Source organism: Calypte anna, chromosome 4B (assembly GCF_003957555.1).
Source record: "Calypte anna isolate BGI_N300 chromosome 4B, bCalAnn1_v1.p, whole genome shotgun sequence".
NCBI classification, from domain to species: Eukaryota; Metazoa; Chordata; class Aves; order Apodiformes; family Trochilidae; genus Calypte; species Calypte anna.
The window spans coordinates 11,204,460-11,232,129 of NC_044249.1; the positions used below are offsets into that span (position 1 = coordinate 11,204,460).

Sequence of the window (27,670 nt, forward strand, 5' to 3'; positions counted from 1 at the left end):
ACTAGATCCGAGGAAGAATTTCTTTACTGAGACAGTAGTCAGATGTCAGAATGGGCTGCCCAGGGAGGTGGTAGAGTCATCATCCCTGGAAGTCTTTAAAAAACATGTAGATGAGGCACTTTAGCACATGCTCTAGTGGGCATGGTGATACAGATAAATATATTTTATTTATTTTACTGGAGAGGGGATGTTGACAGTTGGATCCAGTGACCTTAGAAGTCTTTTCCAACCATGACAATTCTATGATTCTCTGACAAAGTATGAGAACATTTAGAATTGTGATTGTAATTTTTTGCATAACTACACAAATTTTTTCCCTCTAGGTTTCAAGGCCCTCCACCTTCACGCAATGCAGAACCTTCGTATCCATCATACAGTCATCAGTCACAACCAGCCTACCCAAGTACTGCATCCACTTCAGCTGATACACAACTCGCTAACCAGCTCAACAGTATGCAGATAACTAGTTATGGTAATCAGTTTTGTCTGATCTGATTGACTTCTCAGCTAAAGTTATTAAGACTATGATAATTCTAAACTTAACCTATGTGTAAGCAGAAAATAAAATCTTTGACCACAGTCATTTACTCGAGTTCTTAGATTATTGTTTTATCTCATCCTGTTCCTTAAATTAGTATTTTTGTGTCAATTCTGAATTGATGTCTGAACCCTCCATAGAAGTTGCCTGTATTATAATTAATTTCTCAAATTTCTTGGTAATCTTGTCAGAAACAACCAAAGTATGAGCAGTAACCTGTGGTCAGGGTTTAATTTTCTCAGCTTTTTAGAATTTCTGTCTGATTTGAAAGGATTTTTTTTTTCTCCAAATCTTAGTTTACTTTTTCATCTTAATTTGTTTGCATTTCTTTTGAGGTTAAGACAGCTTAAACCTAAGCCTTGTGGTTAAGGTGTGATCATATGATTCTAGAATGTAAACTACTTCCCACCACTAATTAAGTTTTTAGTTATATCTGCTTTTCCTGAATGTTTCCTAGTGAAACTTATCATTTCATTTAAAAGGAGTAGAATTTAGTTAGCATCTTGTTTTGCTGAGGCCAGTGTGTTTAGGAGAATGCAGTTTGTAAAAATGACACCACTTTGGTTGATATCTTTAAGATACGTGTAAAGGTGAACTTTTTAGTTCTGGGTGCACTTACACTATGTCACTGTTCCTACCCTGGCTTTACAAGTTTCCAATTTGACTTGAATGAAACCTGCATAACTACCATGATTCTGAATCCCCTGTACTGTTGGTAGTAAAACCTTATACCTTCTTAACCTTAGAAAAATTATTTTATAGATTTGAATTTATGTATGAGCTACTGAACCACAAGTGCACAATTAACTCAGACCTTCTGATACAGGATAAAGTGTGGCCCAGCACCTCTAGAACACTTAATATATAATAACTCATTTATAGTGAAATTTTTTGCTTCCTGCCTTTGCTGTGTTGCCTTCAGCAATAATAATGTAAATATCTGTTCTGGCTTACTTACACACTGGAAGGTTGAGGTACCCTTCAGATCACCAAAGACACAGATTCTTTAAAACTTTGCCTCTGTGTTGAGTTTTGTTCTTCTGATCTTTCCCTGTCTGTCAGTCCAAGTTGGTGTACCTTGTCAGGTGCTGAAATTCACAGCTTGTAAAGCTGTTCATACCAGCTGTGAACCTGAGCTTGTTTTGCATGTGATTTTTTTTTTTTTTTCCCCAGTTAAGATCTCAGAGAGAATCTAATTCTGGATATTTTAACTTTCTTGAAAATTATTTTGCTGCAGATGTTTGGGGAAAAATATGACTAAAAATATGTATTTTGTAAAGTAATAAATATTTACATATTGTAAGTCTCAAAAAACCCTGCTATTTCTGGGGTCCTCTTAATTCTAATTGGAATCTGGATCTTATAAACAACAAACTATTCTTCACCAGTGTGTATAAAATAATACTCATATGTTTCATCTTCTAGCATCAAAACCAGAAGATGGTTGTAAACCAGGTAAGATGAGTAGGTTTATCTTCAGTTGAATCTGTCATGGTGAAATGCAAATAGCAGACTAACCAAAAAGAAACTGCCTAAGAGAAATTGAACAAAAAAGATTTTGTTTTCACATTATGAAATTAAATATTTTCAAAAAGCAGACAGTGATTTATGTGTATTCTGATCAAGGTTTGTCAAAGGCTGGCTTTATTCTCTCTCTCTATTCATCCTAGCTGCAGGGTTTTATTGAAAATAGAGCCAAAAGCAATAAAATTGAATGTCTAGCAGGACATCATTTTACACTCAGCTGACACAGTTTCTTGCTCAGGTCCTAGCACTACTCCAAGCTCTCGTGTGTCTTCTGGGAACCCAGCATCATTTCAGGGTCCACAGTTACCACCAGCAACACAGCAGCAAATCGCTTTACCACCTGGACTGCAGGTTCCTCCACCAGCAAATAATGCTAATGGCCTTTGTGCTCAAACATTGCCCCCTGTGGCCAGATACGATGGAATCCTTGGACCTGTCCCCCCAAATTCAAACATGCAACAGCTTTCAGGACAACCTCCAGGGTCTGGATATCATCCTCAGCAAGGTAAAGAAAGATTTTTTTTTTAATGTAATTGAAAAAAAAACACTCATGGAGTAACACTAATAGAAGTGAGGGAAAAATGAAAATGTTATGCTTGTTTAGTAGAATGGGAAGATTTGCATTATTAGTCACCACATTCAAGACTTTGTTTTTACTCAGAAGTTGAGCAAGGACTCTCTTAAGATTGTTACAACACCAAGGAGATTAATTTCTATCAGGAACAGAATCATTTGATTAGTAATGGGTAAAAGCACAATGTAATACAGAAAGCAATTTTTCTTATACTCTGGAAAGGTGTATGTTTCTCCTTGACTTATAGTACTCTCATAAACAACTTCCAGAAATGTTTTACTATAGCAATAAAGAATTATAACTGAATACAATTATTCACTTGACACAGGTGAGTAAAACAGATATTCTGACAACTAAATGCCAGCTGTCTAGACCAGTTTGCATTGACTGATGTTAAGGGAGAGATTCTTGCTTATTTAATGGCCTGATTTGAGTAGCTGTACTAATACCTGTGTGTGTTCCTGCTTTTCATATACCTCAAAATTTTGGAGGCAAAGTTTTCAAACCTAGTTTGCACTTAAATTTAAAACTCAGACTCCATGAGCCGAAGTAATCCTTCCTTTTTTTTTTTTTTTTTTTATTACTGAAAAAATAGGAAGGAAGAGTTGCATTTAGCTCTATGAATTAACTGAATGTCAACAGCTGATGTTAAAAATTGATAATGCAACTTAAATGTTTTAATTATATTTTCATTTATAACTTTGCAGCAAACTATGGTCCTCAGATAGCAGGTTCTCAACTGTCTTATCCTGGTGCTTTTCCTGGGGGTCCAACACAGCTTGCAGGTCCACAACAGAAGCAGCTTGATCCTGACTCTATTCCGAGTCCAGTAAGTAATATCACACAGATTTTCCATAAAAAGTAAACTTCTGCTACATTTAAGATAAAGGAATGACAATAGTAATATTGTATTTATTTTAATTGGTTTTTTTGTCACATAAAGTTGCACTTGCATGGCTTGGTTCACAAGCCATGTTGGTTCCAATTTTTGCAGTTCTTAATTACATACAGTTTTATACTCTGTGCTGTCAGTTTTGGATAAATTAGTGCTAATCACCTTTCCTTTTACTAGGGAAAGTTTGAAGGCTTTAACTTAGTAACAGATACCTAATGTAGGATTTCTGCATAAAACAGGTGTGTAAACTCTGAAACCCGCAATACAGGAAATACTAAGAAGTCCTATGTCCCTCCTGGTTTAATTTCAGGATTTTCCCAGGCAACTAGAATTATCTGCCTTAGCAACTTCCAGTTGCTGCAGTCTATTGTAAAGATTTCAGTAGCTTGTAATGTACTTAATGCTTAAGATTCACACAGGTTGAAGAGACTGGGCTGTTAAGGCGTCCCCAAACTTGCAGTGATGGGACAGGGTCTCTTCTGCTTAGGATGGTGTTAGAGAAAACAAGGTTATGGTTGTGTTCGTCTTAATTGAAGAGTGGCGTTATTAGCCAAAGGAATAGCTGATCAGATGCAGACTATAATTAACTTCTGTATTGAGAACAGCTGATTGAAATGGAGAGAATGTGCTGAACTCATGGGGAAAATGCATTCTGATTCAACATCTGTACTAGTTCTGGCAATTATCAAGGCAGGTCAAAAGGTCCTCAAAGAATTGGGATTCTTGAAGCACGTAGTGTTCTGCAGCTTTGGCCTAGAGCTTTCCATTAAAACATTTCATTAACCACCACACTGTAAGCTAGTGTAGGTGAAGGAATCTTCTGCTTCTATGCTCAATTAGTATTACTTTACAGGAAAGAATCTGTGTTCCACTGAGATGAGGAAGAAGAACTTGTGTAAAAGCCTAACACTTTCTGGTAGGGAGCAGCCCTGCTTCCTTAAAGTGGGATATTCTTTTGTCCTTCTAGAAAAGATAATTTATTTTACCCAGGGATGATTTTGATGTAAAATCCCCAGAATTTTGGAGGCCTGTTGATAATAACGTAGAGGTTAGTGTAATTAATGCAATTGCCTCTTTTAAAAGCAATTTTCAAGTTAAATGTAATTGAAAAACATTGTGTGAAAAAAAATAAAATAAGGGTATGTGTAATTAACAGATGCCATAAATGCCCTTATTAGGTCAGTCATTCATAGTGTTTCAGCGTGGTGTTTAGACCTAACCAGGATAAAATGGCCTTGTTGAAGTGAAAAGAAAAAAAAAGAAAAAAATTGGGGAGAAAAGGAAGTCTGGCATGAAAGCATGGACTGATGTCTTGTTTCAATTACACATGTAGTATAAACAGCCTTGACTGTGACAGTGATGTTAAAATAGGTTAAAAGATTTGTTTAAGCAGCACAGAGAGGATGAAAATGACATGTTTAAAAGAAACATGATCTGAGTCAATGTCTGTAAAGGGCAAATAGCTAATTCAGAATGACAAATAAGTAATTTCTCTTGTTATATTTACATAATATAATTACAGTAGTATTGCCAGATAAATTTACATCTTATCTGTAGCCATTGTTGATTTATATTTTTCTTATGTATGTTAGAAGTTGATATGTGCTCTGACAACGTCCATAAAAAGTAGCATCTGGGCTTTGTCTACAATTATTTTCAAGAACAATGATATATTTAGATCAGTTTTCTGCAGAATGCCATGGTAAATTGATCATTTGAAGGGCTAAGTCTGAAAGTGGTTTGCTTTCTTTAGCCAGGGTATGTTTTCAGAAGAAAATATTTTTCCTTCTAATGCAGGAATTAGCAATAAGTAAACAAGCCAAGAACGCAGGGAAAAGTAATCAAGTAGAAGATATAACAAGCTCTTTGAGAAATGTATTGTATATTTAAATTGCAATAAAAAAAAAAAAAAATTGAGTGAAAAAAAGAAAGCTACTGGCCCTAGATTATTTCCAGTGTGTTAGGAAATAATCCTAGGACAATGATCAATAAGCAATGGGACTAATTTTGCTTTTTTCTCTGTTTGCTTTCCAACAGAAAGCTATTCTGAACTTCCTAGCTATTATAAATTCATATGCAGTGTAAAGATACAATTCCATGGGATAACAGCCGTGCTGGCGAAGCCTGTTTCAGAAATTTTCTGCTTCATTCCGTTTGCCTCATACAACTCTTGGGCTATACCATAAGCAAGATTGCTGAAAGGTTAGCTTCCTTGAGGGAACAGGAGGAATAGTGGTATCTTAGTGGTTTGGTTTGTGGTGTGGAACAAAATGCAGCTTTATATAACTTCACTTGTATCCTGAAACGAAATAAGCAGGAATGAAGTGTGCAGAAGTGACAGGGGAGGAAGTGTATGGGAAACAGAATTTTTCAATAAAGGCAGCTTCATGAGAATTTCATGACATTAAAGTACGTGTAAATTGTTATAAACAAGTCTTCAACAGAGTAAATCAGTACATGATCAGAGATGCCTCGTTTTAATAAAGCCTTCTGTGGTTGTTCTTCTTTAATTTTTTTCTAGGAGGAAGTTCACAACATGGTAGTTTGACCTAGAGAATGAAAACCCTAAGTTCCAGTGTGGAAATACTATCTAGCGGCCTAGAAGGCTTCCCTTGGGAGTTTAAATTGCTGCTTTCTAAATGGCAGTGCTGAAATACAGTTCAGCTAGAGAGGCAGTCTACTGTATAAATTATTTACTTCCTAATGACTCTGTGGATGGAGCCTAGTCAGGAGGAATGAGGCCTGACTCCTCCCACTGTTGCAGTCTGAACATACCTGTACATTCATTTCTGAAGAAGCAGTTGGCACAACAGTGGTCATAAAAAGCTAACCTGGTGTATGTGGCATCTGTCTAAGGTGTTGCAGCCTTGCACTTCAGTTTGATGTGTGAGAATGGAAGGGTCAGATTCATGAGGAGTTAGCCATCACACTCCTCAATTCCAGCTAGCATCTCTTGACAAGGTCTGTCCTCCTAGCAGTCAATATACTTACTCTAAACCACTCATTAGTTCACTGTATATAGGTCTTACAGCCTGTCAGGGAGGCAACCAGAGTTGTAAATGAGTTCTTCTGCTCATCTGTCTGGGTAACTTTCTAGTAGTTAAGTGTCCTAGAAGCCTGCAATGTGGTAGGTTTATAGTACCTCTGTATAAGACAATGTGAATAGTATTACTCGGTGTAGATATTAGTGTAGCTGCTTATGAATGAAACTGAAAGTATGGCTTACCTTCCTCAGACTGTTCTTGTTTCTTGTCAACAGATTGAAGTAATTGAAAGTGATAAGGCTTTTAGGGGAGGGCAGATCTATGCTACAAACACAAGAGGACAGGTCCCTCCTCTTGTCACCACAGACTGCATAATCCAAGACCAAGGTAACTGTCCTTGTTACTGCTTTAGGATAATTTCTAGGTGAAATCAATTTTTTTTTAAAAAAGGTACTAAGTTATCAACTTTATAATCTGAAAATTATTTTATCGTAGCTTGGATAAACTGTATAAAACACACAAACACGTCAAGATTTTTTTGCTTTATCTGAGAATGGGGTAATGCAGTTCTGATGAGCAAAGAAATTCCTTTCAAGAAGGTGAGAAGAGTGTAGCTTGATGGTTAAAAAAGGAGCATAAAGAAGCTGATTTCTGAAGCCCTGGTGCCTTTCTGAGCTCTTGTCTGCAGTGTACAGCACAGTTTCTCATTGCAGAACTTGCTGCAAGAAGTGGTGTGATGATTTTCGTGCGCTATTTAGCATAGCGATTTTTAACATGATGGTAACATTTTCTGAATCTGAGCTACCTCGTTAGAGCAGTCTTAACAGTTGGTATTGGTCTGCAGCATTTCTAGTGTTTCATCCATGATATTTTAAGTTTCAAAAGAATTTCTGTTGAGGTTCTTTTTGCAAATAATTGAGTTACTTCTTGATCTGTTAAAATTTTTGCTTTAAACTCAAACAGTAAGAAAAGACAGGGAGGGGCAGTGGAATGGCACAAATAGGAGAGATGGGCAGAATTTTATGTGGAAGGAAAAAAAAAGCATGTATCTAACTTTGTGTATGCACTTGTTGCTTTGTGTTGTTTTGATTTTTCTTGTTTCTGTTTTGGACTGGTGGGTTCTTTATAACAGTTTTTCACTCTGCATACTATGTTGGTTGTTTTAGGCCATGCCAGCCCTCGTTATATCCGATGCACTACCTACTGCTTCCCAGTGTCTTCAGATATGGCCAAACAGGCTCGCATTCCACTGGCAGCTGTCATCCAGCCTTTTGCTATTGTTCCACCGAACGAGGTAAAGACTTAACTGTGCATTAGTCTGACAAGGTCTTGTCTCTTAAATATTTGACTTTTTTTCTCTGAGTGGATTGGGACTGATGGTGTTTTACCTTTGTGAAGAGTATGGGTAGAGAGGTAGCGGAAGACTGTAAGATGCACCTGGGTCATGATACAGGTTCAAGGGATAAAGATCTTGGTTAAGATAAGGTGATGTCTGTGTCATCTGAGCACCTGAGGTTCTTGGTGTTTCCCCAGCTGCCTCTAGTTTTTGTCAGCTTTGTCAGTTGCTTGTTTTGCTGGAGTTGCACAGATAGGCAAAGACATTAGAAGGGGATGACCACAAGCAATCTGAAGTTAATTTTAAGACACAGTTATATCCAAAAAAGGGCATTTTCCCCCTTAAGTTCTTTACAAAATAACTTACTTTCAAAACAGACTGAGAAGGTGATGGTATTTTATATTTCGATAAGCTGAGTCATAGAAAGAAGACAATGTAACCACCTGTATTTGTCACTCATTTGGAGGCATTAACCTAATCAATTATTTTTCTTATATTGCCATCTCTAATAGCCCTCCATATTCCAAGCATAGCCCTCATTCTCTGCCAAGTATTTGTGGTTGGCAGTATCCTGTGATCCTAAGACAGTTACCCTGGTTTCCTGGCATCTCCAAGGGATTGTATCAGCAGCAGGAATAAAACTAGTTTTCAAGTGTAGCATTCAGCTGCGTGATCATCTTTCTTGTTTTTCAACTCCTGCTTCCTTTCGTTGCATGGCTTCTATATTCTGCAACAAAGGTCTGCAGAATGCATGTCCTTTTCATGTGCTGCACTAATTTACTGTCAGAGCACTGTTTGCTGGGGGAAAAAAACCCCAGAGATTTCATGAAAGTTTTAGTGTGTGATTGTGTCTTCAAAAACTCCTCATAAAAGGCACACACGTGAAAGTGTAATTATAATTGGAAAGGCTTTCTGCTTGGTTTTGCAGTCTTTTATTTTTCTTTAACTTACTGTAAATTCTGAGGAGGCTTTTGAAAAATGTTGGAAAAAAACAGATTTTGTTCTTTGTCAGGGTGTTTAACTTCCAATTCAACAGACCTCTGTAGTTTGGATTGAGTTTTATTTTAGCAGGGTAGTAAGTAGTTATCCTGTCTGTGGTCCACAGGGAAATAGGATGTATTATTTACAGTTCTGCAGATGCTGAGTCTTGCTATTTGTCTGCTCAACAGCAATTTTGGGTTTCATTTCAGTTCTTGAGGAGAATGTGTAGACGTGGCTTATTGCGCCCCTGCATTTTCTTCTAGGTGGAACTCCTGCTATTGTTTCACTTGCCCGTTCACTTTACCAGCCAACCTTTACTCTTCACTAACCTTTATCCCACTATCCCTTTATATATGTGCCCAGGTGTCCAATTCTGCTTTCATGTTGGCTCTTCTTTTGTGCATCTTTCAATTTGCCTCTAGTCATTATGTCCCCCATGCATGACTTCCCTGTCTCCTATATAGTGTTTGTATAGGATTGTCCAGGTTTGGGCCAGGATAAAGGTGATTTTCTGTCTTGTACTTTTGCTTTCAGCTAAGTCTCTTGTAAGTAGCTGCACTTGCTGAAATTAACAGCAAGTTTCTCAGTGTCTGCTTCTAGGACTGATAACGCTCCATGTTTATAGTTACTACTAGAGACTGGTATGGAGAACTAGGGACCCTGCTCAGCTCTGAGGAATATTTTGCCCTCCGGAAGGAGAGGAGTAAAAAGGTCACACTTGAAGCCCTCCTTTGGGGAAGAATGGACAAGATAGATGGCCAAAGTTGACCAAACAGAGTATTCCATCCCATACATGTCATACTATAAATTTGAGGGATCACGAGGGTCAAATCCCTTTCTTCCCTTCCTGCTTCCCCTTCTTTGCCTGTCTCTGTTTGCTCGGCATCCTGTGAGGATTCCGTCTGTTCCTCTGCCTGTGGTCCTGATCTGTGCCAGCCCATATCTGTGTGTTCCTGCCTCCAGCTCCTGACTGCTGCCGACTTCAGGAGTCCAGCCTGGACATTCCCAGGGCTGCCCTGCAGCCTCGGTAGTGACATGAGTGTTACTGGGGAAAAGGAGGGACGAGGGTGGTATCAATTTTCCTGTATATTTATATATATTTATTAATTTTTCCTAATTCTCATTACTGTTTCATTAAAGTTGTGTAGTTTAGTTTCCAGCCCATAAGCCTCTCTCCCTTATTCTCTCCCTTATTCTTAAGTGTTAGTGCACCCAAACTGTTGGATCAGTGGAATTGGTAAGTGGAATTCATTAATCTGTAAAGAGCAGTGATTTTTGCCCAGATTTTCTTCTTGGAAGAGGCTAAAAAAACAACAGAAAATGTCTCTCAAAATTGGCAAAAATCCAGTGTGGAAAATTCTAGTCTGAAGAATTACAGCATGGTACAGGTTACCATGGTAACTTGTCTTGTATTGCACGGTAAAGTTACAAGACTTTAAGAGGTGGTGTTTTAGTAGGAAGTGCTGAGATGTCTTACCTGAGGCAATTTTTTATAAGCCTTTCCTGTGCCCTTTGTCTTCACTGCTGCTACCAAAATAAGGTCTTGCTCTTAATATCTTCTAATAAAAATGGTCTTCCATATTTGATGTATAACCACTTTAATTCTGAAAAGCCACTTGATTTGAAGAACTGGGCTTTTTATAGAGGTGGAATGCATTCAGGGGCTTATTTGTGTTTCTGAATTTCCTAGTATGGTGCGTTCTGCCTGCAACTGATGACTACAAGGCACAGAATGTTGTTAGTTTCAGTGTCTGTCCTGTCTTAAGGATAGTGCTTTCTAACAATGCCTGCAGGTGATTCCTCATAAAATGTTAAAGGGCTCAGTACAAAGTGTAAATCTGTCTAATCTCTTAATCTCTTGATAAACAGAATGCTATATATACTAACTGTTTAAAATAATTCTTTTTGTTCTAGCCTTATAATGATTTCCCTTGATTTGTCTTTACAGCTTCTGCTGCAACTATATCTTTATTTCTGTAGTTCCTAAAATACTCAATGTTAGCACCTAGAGAATTTCAGTTCTGTTTCTTTTAAAAAGAAAAAAAAAGCAATTACTACAAGGGTTTAGTGGGCCATGGATGTGAAGTGGGCACAAATGGTTCATGCAGCTGGTGTTATGGTTAGGAACAGCTGAGAAGCTGACCCATCTTACTTGAACTATAAGGACTTCAGCAAATCTACACAGTATACATAATCCATTATGATGCATATTACATAGACCGTGTCTTTCTGTGTTAGTAAAGCCATATTAAAAAAGCTATGGGTCATTGGGGTCATTCAAGTGTCTTAACAGACTTATGAGTGTTTCATAAATAGAATTCTTAATTTAACTGTTGTTTTGCTTTAATCACCACTCATAGTTGAGGATGAACTTAAAACACTATATAAAATATAGTTGGATTTTGAGTGCTCTTTTGCCATGGAATTCATGTCTGTCTGTCTGGGTTTTTTTCTGAATGCTTTCACTGTTCTAAGACAGGACAAATCTTACCTTGCTCCCATTTCCAAATAATATGAGGATTTGGTGCAGTCTTCAGATAGTTATTCCTTTCTTGAAGACAGTCCAGAGTGTGGTGTTGGTGAGTTTATACTTGGACCATCAGAGCTAAGAGTTAAGTTGTTCTTGTCTGTACAGGATATCAGAAGAAGGGCCTGAGAGATTCTTAACCTAAAGCAACTATCTGTACAGGAAGGAATATGAAAAGGAATTAGGGGTCCCAGAGTTGTCAAAGATGTATGTAGTGGAGATGATAGGCATCACTTTGCTGTCAGATACGTTTTGTTCCTCTATCTCATTGGTAAGGAAAACCTACGAGAAATTCTGTTTGGACTTTACTGTAGCTTCTGCAGGTTAGCAGTGTTTTGTTGTGCCAGATGGATACTTTTCATCTGTCTCTCTGATTTTACTCTGAATAATCACTAGTGCTTTTCAGAAAAGCAGAACAAGTGAAATGGATTTATTCAGAAAAGCCCCCAAGCTGAAAATTAGAGGGGCAAAATACAAGGAGGGTGTACACTATCTCAAAGATTACTACAAAAAAAGCTCCAGTCCAAATTATAAACTATTGAAATTACATGTATGTTAGATATTATTTGAAACAAAGGCTGCTAAAACAATCATATCTTCCTTGTGCAGTGTCCTAACAACTCTGGACATTTCTGAATCTTATTTTTATGAAGTCTTTATTCATTATTTCACAAAAGTAACAGTTCACTTTCACTCTCCTGATTTGGGCGATCTATAGAAAGTATTTTAGTGTTATAGATAAAGAATACTGTATCATTGTTTGACAGAATTTATTTTTAGTCTACCAATGCTTTAGCAACTGTCTATAAAAATAAACTAGCTCTCACAGTTATCATAGGCTAAGCCCTATATGAATTTGTTTTGGAGATGTAGGAATGTTTCCAAAGCCTGAATAAACCATGGGATCTTGATTTAACATTTAGTACTACTTGATAACAGAAGATAATTAAGAGTTATTTTGTACTGTAAGAGCAAATATTAAAAAACCCAAATAATTATCTATAGTTTTAGATATTTGAATATCCTATATATTAAAAAAATTACTTTCTTCTTTGCTCCTCAGAAGTTTTGTATTGTAGTTCTCTACAATGTTCTTTCCTATTTACTTGACTTTTTTTTAACAGAAATTTTTTGGTGTATTTTAAATATTTCACTTTTCAATTTCTCATCAGTTTATTAGCTAGTTAAAAAAATAAATTGAAAGACAATTACATCTCAGAAATGCTGATGTTCACTAGCTAAAAGCTACTTGATCTCTTAAGGACAGCAAAATTTGATGGTGACCGATGCAGCTGAGCTTTTTAGAAAGTGATGATTTTTACAGGCATGATAGGATGATTTCCTAGGTAGAGCTCTAAGGTTAGCAGAAGCTAAAAATGGAGTGAGGTGAACAGCTAGCATGTTCTGCATCATTACAAATCTTTTTTTATTGTAGTTTCAAGGAGCAAGTCAAATAACAAGTAGCAAATGTTCCTGTAGATCCCAAGTCTGTTTCTTTGCGTTTTACATAAATAATTCAAATATATTTAAAAAAAATACATAGGGATATCCCCATGGTTTTTCCATCTAACCTGGGCTCAGTGGAGACTCGGTTCTGCTGCCTGTATTCTGTAGCTAGTGAGAAGGACAAGCAGGCAGTACCTTTAGGTTGAAGCATAGTTTTATAGAGACACATGCATTTATGGTGGTTATGTGCTCACGCAGAACATTGGTTTGAGGAGAGTAAGGAATGCTTAGTTTGCAGACAATACAAAACAATTCCAACTAAGCACGTTATGGTGTCCTTCTGTTAGGGATGTGTTAAAAAGCACAGACTGCCGAACAGATCCTTCGGGTGTTTGCTGTTAACATCTACGCACTGGAAAAATCCATCATTTTTTATTTTACCCTTTGATTTCTGTCTTTTCTTTAGTTATTTATTTACAGGAGGCCCTTCCCCCATATTTCATGAGAGCTTTTGATGAGGGATTCTATCAAAAGACTTTTTTTTCCAAGAGGACTACATTCAAAAGGAGTATCAACTAGCTCATGTTTGTCTGTGTGGAGGCTGACTTTTGACAGAGCTAAGTAGGTCTATATGTCAAGACATCCCTTTTCAAGACCTACATCAGCTCCTCCTTTGTATATCCTATTTATCTGTGTCTTTTTGTGTTCTCTTCCATTGTAGTGTCTACCAATTTGCTTCCTGTGACAGTTGGTCCCCATACTATGGCCCCTAGCTATGGGATCACCCAGTCTTATGCAAAGTTTTTTTGTGTGTGTGTTGCTGCCTTCTTTCCTTTTGGGTGCTGAAGCTTATGTAAGCAATTGTTTTTATACACAGAAGTTTTAGACAGCAATTACATCATTAGTAAAATTGTCTGAACTACCAGAAAGCTTTTTTTTAAACTATCAACAGATGATAGCTTTAAAACTTTCTGAAGAAGAGATTTGAAAGAGACATTGGTAGCAGTTCTAACCTGCTGTTTTGAATTGTCTCACCCTTCTTAGTGTCGGCTTATAACTTTGTAGTCCCTGTATCTCCTTGGGAGTCCATGGAGATACTCCTTTTCAAATGCAGAGCTACCGGAAATGAAATATCAGAGCTTATTTTGAATCCTTAATGAAATTTTTTCCTTTTGTGTAGACTTCATATCACCATTTGTAGCCTATTTATTCAAAATTACTAACATCTTTTGACAATACTGACCTTCTCTCCAGTGCAGGTAACAAAAGCTTCCTCCTTTCAAATAAGTACTCCACAAGAAAAACAGCAGCTGTTCACTAGTGAGGAGGTAATATTTTACTATCTTCAGATTGTAAGTGGGACAGATTGCTTTGCATACTCAGCAGTTCTGGTCTCTTGTTCAGTATCCAGCAGAGAATGAGAATGATTTTTATTAGTGTCTTTGAGATGCACTATCAAAGTAATCTGTGCTAGTTGTCATGCTTTTCTAAAGCACAGTGAGAGCAGAAGCCATGCACACCACATGATGGAACTTAATAGATAAGACTCTTAATCTGACAATATTGAAATTCTTTTTCATCTTCCAGGAAAGGGGGGGCTGATCATCAAGCTATTTGCCAGTTTGTACAGAAGAGTTCTTTGCTTCCATCAAAACTTACACATGTACCAGTACAGCACTGTATATTGCGACTAGGTCAGTTAGTTTCAGGGTAGGGCCATGCTACTAGACATTCCTCCTTGTTCTTAGGAATGCGTTGGTATTTTTATGACCAATCCATTGTCAAACTATTTGGAACAATCAGTTTATATAGAGACTGTACAGGTAGTGTAAATTTGTATTCTGAACTCATTGCTGTGTACCGTGCTCATAAATGTGAGCCTAAGCACTATTATTTCTTCTGTTTTACAGATACTAAAATAAAACAAGTTCCAAAGTATCTTTGTTGATGCTTTCATTTGGGAGAGAACTGAGTCTCTGGTCTCGTAGTTATGATTCTGCCTGGGCTATGGAGCAGGATGGGTATTTGGTAATATTTGTTGCTGTGTTGTATTTTAATTTTTTCAACTTGCTAGTGCTAGGTTAATCTCTGGGATTTTTGTGTAGTTCCTCTGGGGTGCCTGACTCTCCCATGCATGACATGAAGAGCCCAGAACTCTCAAACATTTCCAGGTGCCTCACCCAGAAAGTTTTATATCCCTCTGGAGGCCTGTGTGTGTAAGATTGGTTTTTGCAAAGCCAAATGTGGGGGTACATTTATCCTGTAGTAGAGGAAGCTTGCCTTATGGAGTGTGCCTTTTGGTAGTAATACATGTGGAATTGGATTGCTTCCCAAGACTTCATCATCTAGGTAGTTTATTGTTAACTTTAACTTTTATTTTTTAATTTTTTATTTTATTATTATTATTGTTGTTGTTGTTATTATTATGTTATTGTCAGGTTTTAACTGTGCTCTGTAAGTACAATGAACTTTCAGAGCCAAAGCCAAAGCAAGGGCTTTGACAGCAGAGCTTTTCCCAATTCAAGAAAATGTCCGGATTTAGGTGAATTTTTGCCTTTTTTTTTAGTGTGCTCTTTAAAATATTTCTGAAGAATGTTGTTCCATGAACCATTTCAGTTATAGTAAGGAGGCAAAAATCCTTCTTCCTTTAAGTGAATAGAATAGCCTGTATTTACATTCTGATACTGCCAACTCTATTCAGTTAGTTGCTGAGTATGGATTTCAAGGGTAGTCTGAGGTGTGATCTACTGAAATCAATACTAGTTTTCTATTTATTTTAGTGCGCACTGGATCATATCCCGTGTGCAGTGTTAACTTGAAATTCAACTACTGTGTCACAGTATTTTTTGCGCTGCTGCATATGCAAGTGAATATTCAGCCTGGGTCTGGAGGGTTTTTAATCAAGAAGGTTTGAACAGGATTCATGGGTTTTTTATGTGGTTGTAAATATCAGGATAGAGTCAGAGATACCGTCAGGTGTTTAATGTTCTAGCTGTGCTGCAGTTATGCAGACAATCAAGGAAATAAATGGAAAAGTATCGTGTTACAGAAAATACTCAAACCTGCTGTGAACCCCTCACAGGAGCCAGTGCCAGTTGGCTTGAATCCTTAGCTGAAGAGGCTGATAGTGTTCAACATCTGAAAACCAAGAATAGGCAAAATAATTTTGATCTTCAGAGGAAAAAGCTTCAGATAAAAAGCAGTAGGAGCATCACACATCACAATGCTTTCTTGACATTTTAATGTGAATCACAAAAGCAACTGTAAACTAAAGGATTATATGGAGACTGGTTAATCTTTCACAAAAGCAATCTATAATGGTATAATAACAGAAAACAAAACCCTTCAACAGTCCTAGGAATGAAACAGTTTGGTTCATGACCTAGTTTTCTTTCCAAAAGCAGCAGTGCTACAGTTCAGAATTTTCCTTGATCATCCAGAGGGTTTTTTTCCCTCATCTTTTCTTTGTACTAATTAAACACAAGATTAAATTGGGGCAGTAGTACCACACTTGGTCAACAGTCTTTTCCTTGGTTCATTAAAAATCATTTCCCGTACTATATCTTAAAATTCTCATGAATGTTTCAATAACTAGGTTTGCATTAATGTCAGTGGAAATAATAACCCTAGAATAAGTGCCTTTCTGAATTTCTTGCCCTGCCAGGTTTGTATCTTTGTTTGGGTTAATGAGCCATGAAAATGCAGTGTTTTGATGTATATTGGGAATAGTGCTGGGCATATGCACCTAATGCACCTAAACGGTGGTGAAATTAAAGGCAAAAATGCAGCTCCCAGTGTAGACCTGGTTACTGCTAGGGTCTCTGTCAAGGAGTGAATGGAAATCTGCCTGGTCTGTGGTAGGCAGGAAAAAGCAAAGCCAAGATGTAGTGTCCATAGCCTGTGGAGATTTGTCTTGCAGTGTAGTTGCAAAATGCTTTCTTGTATGGCAGTTGGCAATCAAAACAGATGCTTTATATTTTTTGTTGTGTGATAAATGGCCAGTTTTCAAGCAGTGTTTGCATATGCCTTTCTTGTTCTCTAGAGATAATTTCTCTTACAATTTTTCTCTTTACGGTTTCTTTCCAGAGATGTGCTATGATGATCTTGCAGTTCTTTACAGTTCTTACCCCTACACTTATAATTTCCAGCTGTGGCCCTAATCCTACAATATGGATATGGTGATGCATTGCAGGCATCATAGGGAACCCTCAGGAGTGGGTCAAGACTTCATTACCTTAGCAAGCAACGGTAATTCAGCTTTCTCAGACTTTTAAGTGCAGGCTACAGTCCCTAGGGAATTTTTTATGGATGTGTTTCATCTTGGAACTGTGCCACTAATTTCTGTCTGTTGCTTTGTGATGATACTGTTCTGGCTCCTGAGAGATGTTCTTGATGAAATATTCCCAAAATAAAACTTTCAGTCTCCCAGCTATATTTAGACTAATAGTGGGAGAAATTAGTTTATCAGATCAGCTTTCAGGACTTGCACTCCAGTGGGGCCCTGAGCTTCCAGGGAAGAAAAGGTTTATGCAGGTCTGTTAGAGTATTTCCTCTCTCCTCTGCTCAATCCTCCTTTGCTTTAACTGAAAAACGATAGTATTCTGCCGCCCAGCACAGGTGATTCTTTTTGCCTCTTCACTCTTTCAGCTTACATAAAAGGAATCCCTTCCACGTGTTCAGATTTAGACCACCAAATGTTAATTTAGTCATTGGTTTCAAGAAATACTTATATTTTAATAGTACTGGAATGCTAGCAACAAATAGTGAATGTTTGTTTTTGTGAGGTTAGTCTCAGTTCTTTATTAGGTGATAGAAGTAGGCAAATTGGGCAAAGGCTTGTAATATGATGAGAGGGAAGGGAGGTGTAGGGTTGTGACAGGTCTAGCAAATGTCCAAATAGTTATGGTAGGTATCTAGCTTGATTCACTTACTATTGGTAAAGATTTAGGAGAAGAAAGAAAATGCTGATACTTTATAGGTGAAAAGGCAAAAGAAAAAGGAGTATTGCATTTGTTAGAAAGGAAAGCAAACAAAGAGAATTTAAAATTTCATCTTAATCCCTTGCTTCTCTGCGAGTTTGCCACTGACTTCCTTGGGACTATAAACAAATCTCTGCTTTATCTTCTGGTGTACAGTGACATCTACAGCGAGTGGAGCACATCAAATAAGACTCCCATTAAGTATCATATCTTTTTATAACTTTTACATATTCGCTAGTTTAAAATTATTACTTTATCAGTTTTAATGCATGTATGCTATTATTTACCTCTGTATACCATGGACATCTGCCTTTTTTTTTAAACAAAAAACCTACCATGTCAGAAGCTATTTTGAAAGTTGGAATTGCAGTTTACAAAAAGTTACTTTTTATTGATGGGTAAAATTTCTAGTATTATGATGCAAAGCTCTGGAATATTTCAACTTTTTTGAGATCAAGTTTCTTTCAAAACTGTATTGTTCACATGAAGAAGTGGGGGTTTTTTTATGCTTTTGGTCTACGTGCACATTCTGAAAATATCATACAAATAGCCTTTTCAATAGACGTGTTTATTATTGGTGTAATGTTTTAAAGTATTTGAAGAAAGGAATAAAATGTACATTCTATTCAATTTCAAAAACTGAAATTATTAAATCAATAAAAGTTACACATAGGGCTCTTTTCAGAATTTTTCTTTTGTTAGACTAAATCTTTAATTCTGCGATGTGCACTTTTGCTTTTTATATATATTTTATTTTTTTTACTTTTGTTCTTTAAGTTTCTACTAGCTTGTTAGGAAAGAAAAAATAGCTTCTGCAGAATGTTTTTTGTTGTTCTTGTTTCATCCTTCATGTCTTTGGTCAAGATTAAACAGAATCTGACCCATATGTGTTTGTGGAATATTGCCTTTGGGTACTATTTTTTTAAGATTTGAGCAGATATTTTAATCTTGCGTGCTGCACATAGTCTTCATAACTTCAAGATGACCATTTAATCCGTGAAGGTAAATGTGCATGTAAATCTTTGCAAACATAACCCGTAGGTTACTAAGGCTCTAATCCCACATAGTAAAAATGACTTTGTAGTAATTTTTTTTTTAATGTAGCTTAAGGGGAGGAGATATGTAAAATTTCTACCCCAAATATGAAAAAGACAAGAAAACAAATACTTTACAAATTTCTGCTGTCTTTAAAAAGGTCATTTATTAACTATGTGTAAGACCGTTAGATACCTAAGCTCTGAACTTGATGGCATTAATGGTTTTTTATTGTTCTTGCTCATAGTTTTTGTAAAGGTCTTCATTTTGGTATTTCAAAATATGGTAATTTGAGGTTAATTTTTCTTTGCTCTTGGATAGCATTAAGTGTATCAAAACCATGTTTCAAATTACTAATCAACATGTATAAGTGAATCGGGAGTTGGTTTTGTTTTTTTTTTCTCTTGCCAGCCCAGAAACAATAGTAATATTAACTGCAAACCAGATACAGACCTCAGTAAACTAATACAGCTGAATGATAATCAGAAAATTGCTGAGTAATGAACAAACCCCAGAAGTTTTAAAACTGATTATGCAATTGTGGGTTATGAATGGGTTTTATAGCCAAGGCTCTAATGTCTGAAAAATAACCCTGATAGGTTGCCAGCTGACATTAATGGTTAATTTGTGTTAAATTCAATTTTAGTGGAAGTAAGAATACAAAGTAAAAAAAAAAATTGGTGAAGGGAGCACCTACAGCCCATGTAGGAAACATCTACTTGTATGTAGAAAATCCTTGGCAAAAAATATTAAACCCTTAGGAGAAATAAACAAGTAAAATTGTCTCTGTAAAATATAAGCAAAACACAGTATATGCCAGTAGTACATGCTAGAAGGATATGATTGACTTCTAGGTATTCAAGACTCTTCTACTCCAATAAAATCTAAAATGTATAATAGATGAAATATGTCCGTTCCTAAAAAGGAGACAGAATAATTTTAAAAAATAAATAAAAAAATAATAGGATAGTGGTAATGTTTTCGTATTCAAAAGCTGTCAGCATTGTGCCTCTTACACGTATTTGTTATGTGTCCAAACGCTGAAACTCTTTCCTTTTTCTTATGTTCAGAGATTTTTAGTTGGGATTGAAGGAAGTAAGAAAAAAAGAAAAATACAAAAGGGGTTTATGCTCCATAGAGTTTCACAAATAATTGAATAATCTTCCTTTTTAGTTATTTCAAACATGACTTTTCTAACATGAAGTGTAATCACAGGAATCTTCCATTCACTGCACATTTATTACTAAAAGAGGCATCTGGAAAATATCTTCCGTTAGTTTTGGTTTTTGGTAGATGCTATAAGCAAGTATAGTCCATGTAATAAAATGAAAGACAAGTGTTTGAGATATACTGTATTTGTTTGCTGTATTTGTTTGTTGCTTCCTTCCATAAATACTAGTATTTCATCTAAATCTACTCTAGCAGGTGACCCTAACAGCAGTTAAATGTTAGTATAACGTGTAACACAGCAGCATTGAGGGGCAGCATTTAGGACAATATATTAGAAGCTTTCTTAGCAAATAGTTGTTAGTAGTTTGCAACAGATAAACAGCAGCAGATTTCTTCATGAAAAGCTCAATCTAACAGACGAAGCAAAATACCTCACTCCAGCCGATTGCTTTTGGTGAGCTGTAAAAACCTTTTACTGGAGAAAATCTGGCTGGAGCCCTAGACTTCAAAACTTTGTAGGTTTTGGTGTAAATCCTTACTCTCTTTCTGATAAATGCCAGAATACATCCTGTGAACTTGTAAATTTAGCCCCTCAGGTTTAGTGCTGAACAATGCACTCCTCTTGATCAGAGGATCTCTAACAAGAGTTAAGGCTGAGAAGTAGCTTTCTAGCTTACTTCATTTGGTTTCAATTGTGCACTGTTTTTTATAACTTCTCGTACCTCTTAACCTAGGCACCTCTTCATGTTGTAAACCATGGTGAGACTGGACCAATCCGATGCAACCGGTGCAAAGCTTATATGTGTCCCTTCATGCAGTTTATTGAAGGTGGAAGACGATACCAGTGTGGATTTTGCAATTGTATAAATGATGGTAAATGATATTTCTCTCATCTGTGATTCATTCAAATTCTGTAAAACCAAAAGGAAGACATATCCCAAAAATTGCATTCTCAACTTGCTGACTTGATGAGAAAATAGTTTACTGATGCATCTGTGAGATTTGATTTAGAAATACTAAACTGCTACCCAAGAAAAATATGTAAAAACATTTGTTCAGTAGTTTAAAAAAAAAAATGTGTGAAAAATAATGCTGACTCATGAGGTCCAGTCTGATACAGTCAAAATTTTATTTAAAATTATGGTGTTAAAGAAGATACAAAACTGCTTGTATTGGTAACTGAAAGCAACTCGTGTGTTGAAAATTACTTCCCTTAAGAAGTCTGAATGTTCCATCAATAACCAAATATTCAGAAACACGTTAGCTTAGTCCTGTCTGTGACTCTGGATGCAATAGTTAAATAATGTATTAATCTTACTGTGACAAGTGTTGGTTTTCACAGAAGATACCATGCCATATTTGTTCAAGTATGCTACATGTAACTCAGCTCTTGGCTAAATCCCAAGCCTTTGCCAACACTAGCCTTTCGAGACATTTGTATCAAGTTGAATTTCCTCAGCTGTATCACAGCAGTACAGTGTTTTCCCTAATACAGTAATCTTTTCAGTTCTGAAATGTGAACCCTGACAGACTCATTCCAGCTTTTCTGCCTTATGCTCAAATATTTGGGCAAGCATAGCAGATAATAGTTTCATAATTTGTTAGCAATTTAAACTCTCAAAGACAAATCTAAATGCCTTGTGAACATTAAAAGACATTCAAGTTGCAGTGTCATTTTAAATCATGCTTTGTGTTACTACAAAGTCATTTATCCAAATCAAAAATCACTTTAAAAAAAAAACAACCCACATTTTATGGAGGACTTGAAATGGCCCACAAACTAGGTACTTATTCCCTCCGCTCACACACACATACACTTTTCACAGGAAAAATTGTGAAAAATAAGCATTCTAAACAAATATTCATTGAGGAAAGCTGAGCTAGGATGCAGAGGGGACTCTACCCCAGTCTGACCCTAACCATTACATTAGCTGTATATACATTTGTTATGGTCCAAGGTAACATTAAAATTTATTTCTGTTTTGGATCTGTGAAACAAAGTGCAACCATGGAAAGGTCGGGTGCAAGCAGATTTTATTTGACAGTTGACACAGGCAAAAATATAGAGCCAGACAAAAGAGGGAGAGAGGAAAAGAAGATATAAGAGAGAGAAAAGTAGTAGGAAAGAATGAGAGATAAAAGTGGAGAAAAAGGGTAAAAAAGTGGTAAGAAAGAATGAGAGAAAGAAAGAGTCACCACCAGGGGTCCAGCTGTCCAGCGAGTTTCTTCAGGATGCCGCACTGGTCCTCGACAGGGTCCGATGCAGTGAGTCAAGAGACAACAAAACAGCTGTAGTATGGACAGCCATATCTACCCCTGAGTCCCTCTTACTCCAAAGGGGCAGCTGTCATTCAGCCAGGTTGGTTAGAAGACAGGCTGCCTGGAGGGGAGTTTCTGCAGAAGGGTGTAGTCTCCCACCAGTCATCAATTCTTATCTTCTTCCAGGTGCCACCCCTCCTCTATTCCAGCCCCCTTAGCCAGGTACTTCGCAAGTACAATCAAGGTGGTTTAGTCATGCCTGAAGGGACCACCCAATATTGAAGACTGGTGCTCAGAAAAGGGAAGTTGTCTCTACCCAGTAGGTGTTATCCCAAGGTGTCACCCCCTGCTCAGCTCTGGCCAGCCAGGTCCTCCACCCTAGCCAGGGCTATTCACTTTAAAATTGCTTCTTTGAGACAATTGCAAATCAGTGAGGTCAGAGTCTCACATCACCCTGTGTCTCAAATACAATTTTAAAGAATCACTGGGTAGTGGTCACAGAGAAGGAAAACAGAACAGAAAAGGGAAGAAGAGAGAAAGAGAGAGTTTGAAGAAATAGAAGTGAAAATTAATCTTGTTATATAGCAAGCAAAAACAATTTTAAGTCACCCTGTGAACAAATCTTTATAATGTAGCAATACTGAATTGGGGAGCCACTTGGATACAGGTGAAGCTATGGCTGCCACTTAAAACTTCACTATAGTTAAGAATAGATGTAGTTCAGTTTACTGTTAATTTCACCCCAAGTCGTTCCCCCCCCCCCTTTTTTTTTTGATCCCATGTGCATACAGTCAGTCAAGCACATAGGGCTGAAATCTTGGGAATTATGAATGTTGTGCAGGCTTGTGTGTGTATTTGCACACAGCTAGCACCTGTTGCTTTTGCACTATCCTAATATCATGGGGGCCATCGGTATGAAGGACATCAATTGGTTTCTCTTTATTGCGTAAGGGAGTATAACCAGTCGGTCGAACCATGTGCAGGTTGATGATTCTCATTATGTCTAATTTGATACAAGATACTGCTATACCCATCATGATTAACATTGCAATAAACATCAACTCAGACTGTAACAAGCTCTGGATCCAACCAGTCACACCAAGTCCAAACCAGCCAATTATTTTAGAAAGCCAGTTAGAATTCATTGATTCTTGGATTTCATGTGTGTCCCTTTGTACTTGGCACATCTGCTCTAGTCAGGGATCTGGAAAAAAACACAAAGAAGCATATTGTCTAGATAGGTTAGAAGGATGGAATGGACCACCTAGATTAATCTTGTGTTCCCGCCCCCAGGCATGTAAGGCCTTCTAGGAGTAGGTATTTAAGGGGGTCTGTAATATTAAAGGTGCCTCCCCCAATGAGGGCATATCTACCAGGACTGGTTGTCCTGGGAGGAATTTTAGTGTGGTTAGGGGTTTAGGATTGGGTCCACGATGTAATATATGAGGAGAGGGGCAAAATGCTTTAAGTCTCAGGCACCTATTGATCCCGCAGCGATCTTCTGACCGAACTGCTTAATCTGTCTGCCCAACCAGGTTTATGCGGTTCCAAGGACTTCTTCAACATATAACATTGGTCCTTTCCACTATCCTATTAGCTTGAGGATAATATGGAGTATGGAATACCCACCTTGTGCCCTCTTCCCTTGCCCATTCTTGTATGGAAGAGGCTGTGAAATGTGTTTCATTGTCAAAGTGAATCTCCTCAGGATTAGGGAGAATGCTGAACCACCATTTTAGTGCCTGTATAGTATTTTCTGCATTATTATACTATTATATTATATTTTTATATATATATATTATATAATAATATTATATTTATATTATATTATATTATTATTCTGCATTATTATATTATTTTCTGCATTATTTTCTCTGGCACAAATGTAAGCCTGGACCAGCTCAGATACAACTTCTACACCAACGAGTACATACTGCTTCCCTTCAGATTTCCGGAAGGGTCCTATGTAGTCTCTCTGCCAGGTGCTCCAGATCTCCTTCCCCTCTCTCAGATGCAAGGGAGGGAATTGAAGGGGGTCTCTGTCCAGTCTTTTGCGACATTGACCGCAGGCTGAAATAATTTGCTTACACATTTCCTTACTAACTGGCCAGCCTCAGCTGGTGGCTTCCTTGTACAGATTATAGGTTCCAGAGTACTCTCTTTTTTTATGTAGCCACTCCAGAAGAGCATCCCAGCATTTTTCAGAGGTTGCCAATGGTTGCAGCTGGGCCACTTTATTTTTACACTGTGAGGAAGGGTCATGCTCATTCTGGTGGACAGGCACCCAAACAACATAGAAGTCCCCCTTCTTTCCAATGGCCAATATTTCCTTCCATTCTTCAGTCTGGCAGACTGGCAGACGATTTACTTCCCAGTTGTTCTGCTCCCAAAAGGGAAGCCATTCAGTGCACCCCTTGTACACCGTTTATGAATCAGTATAAATATGAATTGTCTCCTGAGTGTCCTTTTCCCTTACAAATACAGTCCAGACTGCAATTAAGTCGTTCACTTGGGTGCTACCTTCCCCTTCAGTCACGATCTACTCTCTAGTTTGCACCTGCAGAGCTACTGATCAAAATTTCCAGACGGAGTTCTCACCCTGAGAAGAGGCGTGAACCATACGTTACAGAGTTGCTCTTTGAAGGGTAGGGCTCTGTGAATAACAGGGGGAAGATTTTCCACATTGTAACCGTCATTCTCTAATATCCACACCCTATCCTGTATTAGCAACATTTTATCTGGCCCCTCAGTGACTTGGAACATACTACAATAGTGTTCGATCTGAGCATGCCACTTTCTCACAGAGACTCTGCGCAACTCCCTGGGGAGGGAGAGTACCCCTTAACACTTCTTGGATGACCTTAAAGGGGCCCCTCAGGATAATGGATTGGGTTTTAAGAGTTTGGCTGGCGGTGGTCAGAGCACTACTAACCACTAATAATCCTTTTTCCCTGTTAGAATACCATTTCTCACTGTCCTTAAAGCTGTGAGAATAGAACTCCAAAGGTCTTCTGTGTCCTGCAGGGCCCTTTTGCCAGAAATGTGGCAAATGCGCTTGATCTCTTGATGCTTTGGAGTTCTGTAGCTTTTGTCTGTAGCAGCAGAGGTTTCACAGCAGAATGGATCCAATGCAGTTTGCTGTGCAGCATGCTAGGGTTGTGAACCTTGGAGAGCTGTTTCCAGTGAACTGGTATTTTTGGATGAAGCAGTACAGGCTTAAGAAAAGTGCTGGTTTTACTGCTTTCCCTCTGGAGAGCTCTGACTCCAGTGATTTGAATTAAGCTATGAGTAGACAGCATGCACTAACAAGATAGTGACTCTTTAGTCTGTATCTTCAGGGTAAAAGACTTTTGGCTGTGGAAACTATCTGGGTCAGTTTTACCTACTCAAGCCTGATAGTGTAGCAGTGGGAGGAAATTGACATTTGTAGAGGAATATGCCCTATCCTCCAAATAGAAGAGGAGCTGGCATTATTATCATACTGGTTTTGCTTGATTGGGTTTTTTTTAAGCCAGTGTGAGGAGAGAAAAACTTTACAACCTGGATAAGTGTTTAAACTCCTACCTTGATCAGTAACAGAGGAGCCTACGTTAGTATGTTGCGTCTGTTGAAGTAAGTTGGTTTGTTCTTCACTCCTCTACAAAATATGAACATTTTTCTGTGCTCTCGTGTTATCTTTTAGTCCCTGTATTCTTTTTTCAACATTTGGACCACACTGGCCGACGCTTAGACCACTATGAAAGACCTGAGCTCTCTCTGGGATCTTATGAATATGTTGCTACTTTGGATTACTGCCGAGTAAGTGTTTACTGTATAGAAGCCGATTTACAATTTTTTGTCAAAACAATAAAAGCCTTTAAAATACCTACAGTAGAGTAAATGTACTTTTAAGCTGTATCAAAGTCCAGGAGTTTTCTAGAAAATGGATGAAGATGCAGAAAAATTAAGCTTACAAGATTATGTTTAGTATTTTGTGGTGCAGAGTATGAGACTAGTGAGTAAGAATTAAAAATAGTGCAGCAAAGTCATAGGTCATCAGTCTTTAACTGTTGTTGTTCCTTTGGTCCATTGCAGTGGCTTTTGCCCTTTTGTTTAAATGAGAGAGTTTCCTTGACACGCTATCCAGTACGGTCTGTCTTGTTGGAAAGACCCATGCATAGATTTACAAGAAAATAATATAAAAAAAAAATCTCTAACAAAAATACACACTGGAAATACTAAATCATTAGATTCCACAAATTAACATTATTTTGTAAGTAGTTTTTCATTTTGCTCCAAGTTGCAATAATTAAATTCTGTTATAAGCCCAGTTTAAGACCAGAACTGAAAAGTTTTCTTTTGTTCTTACCGAATGACAAGGCTGAACAGCTACAAAAAATGTAAACAAATAACCATCTGGTTTGCATTATTGCACTCCTGCTAAGTGGATATGGCAAGCGCAAGTCCTCATTTGTACCATACATTTGTCAGATGTTATGTGGAGGTTCTTTGTAAGTGGTGATGTGATGTAAGAATTTAGTAGTAGTGTTTGACAGAGTTTTTGTAACTAGAATCTAAGTAAAGGAAACAACAACTTTTAAAAATACTGCTTGGTTTAAGTTCACAGGAATGCATCCTGATATATGTGAGTCCAGTTATGTGAGATCATTGGTGCAATGTGTAGTTTAAACTGTGCGAGGGACTATAGATTAATCATAATTCAAGGATTATATCTTTTTTTTTCCTTAAGTGGGGTTTTCTGAGGTTTAGTTTATTAAACATAATTTGATTAAGTTGTAAGAACTCTGTATTAGGAAATCAGTGGTTGAAACAGTATAATGGAAAAGCTGTCGTGAACTGACACTTAAGTAATAACCACTGCTCATCATAACAGAAATTACGAAAACTGATCTTAGGGAGTATGGTGATAACTAGTGCTGCATTATATTTAAATTAACTTTTTCCTGGGTACATCTCTAAGCATTACATTGCTTTATTTGGAAGCGAAAAAACCAATCTTCACCTTTTTCTTACTTATAGCAGCCTGTGTCCGTAGTGATTGTCACCATTTGTATGCCACTTCCATTAAGAGTAAGAGAAATACTCAAAGGAATCCATAACAGCTGAAGTTACTGCTGTGTATAAAGCAATTACATACATTGCATGTTCCGCTCTTGTGCTTTGGTGATCTTAGAAAAAGTCAGCTTATTCCTGAAAGTAGAGTTCAGCTTTTCAGAATGCACTGGAGTGTGAGCTAGCAAGAGAGGATGCAAATTATCACCACTTAGTACTGCTGAGAACTCAACTATTATAATTCTGATTCAGTACCTAATGTATTTTCTGTTTCTAGATTGGTTAGAAATCACTTAACAGTTGGTGGAGTCAAACGCTAATAAAATCTGAGTTTAAGCATTCACATTAACAAAATGATATTGCATAT

At 37.3% G+C, this 27,670-nt stretch overlaps 1 protein-coding gene across 9 annotated transcripts in view; it reads left to right on the plus strand.

Moving 5' to 3' along the window:
- Positions 1 to 27,670, plus strand: part of SEC24D (SEC24 homolog D, COPII coat complex component) — a 48,693-nt gene that overhangs the window by 7,580 nt on the left and 13,443 nt on the right. For 8 of the 9 annotated variants that reach the window (XM_030450709.1, XM_030450710.1, XM_030450718.1 and 5 more), the window contains 8 exons: positions 324 to 472; positions 1,964 to 1,993; positions 2,304 to 2,570; positions 3,347 to 3,468; positions 6,794 to 6,905; positions 7,685 to 7,812; positions 20,727 to 20,865; positions 25,934 to 26,049. In XM_030450709.1, coding sequence (XP_030306569.1) covers positions 324 to 472; positions 1,964 to 1,993; positions 2,304 to 2,570; positions 3,347 to 3,468; positions 6,794 to 6,905; positions 7,685 to 7,812; positions 20,727 to 20,865; positions 25,934 to 26,049 — 1,063 coding nt within the window. The remainder of the gene's footprint in view (positions 1 to 323; positions 473 to 1,963; positions 1,994 to 2,303; positions 2,571 to 3,346; positions 3,469 to 6,793; positions 6,906 to 7,684; positions 7,813 to 20,726; positions 20,866 to 25,933; positions 26,050 to 27,670) is intronic. The other variant, XM_030450716.1, reaches the window with a different exon arrangement.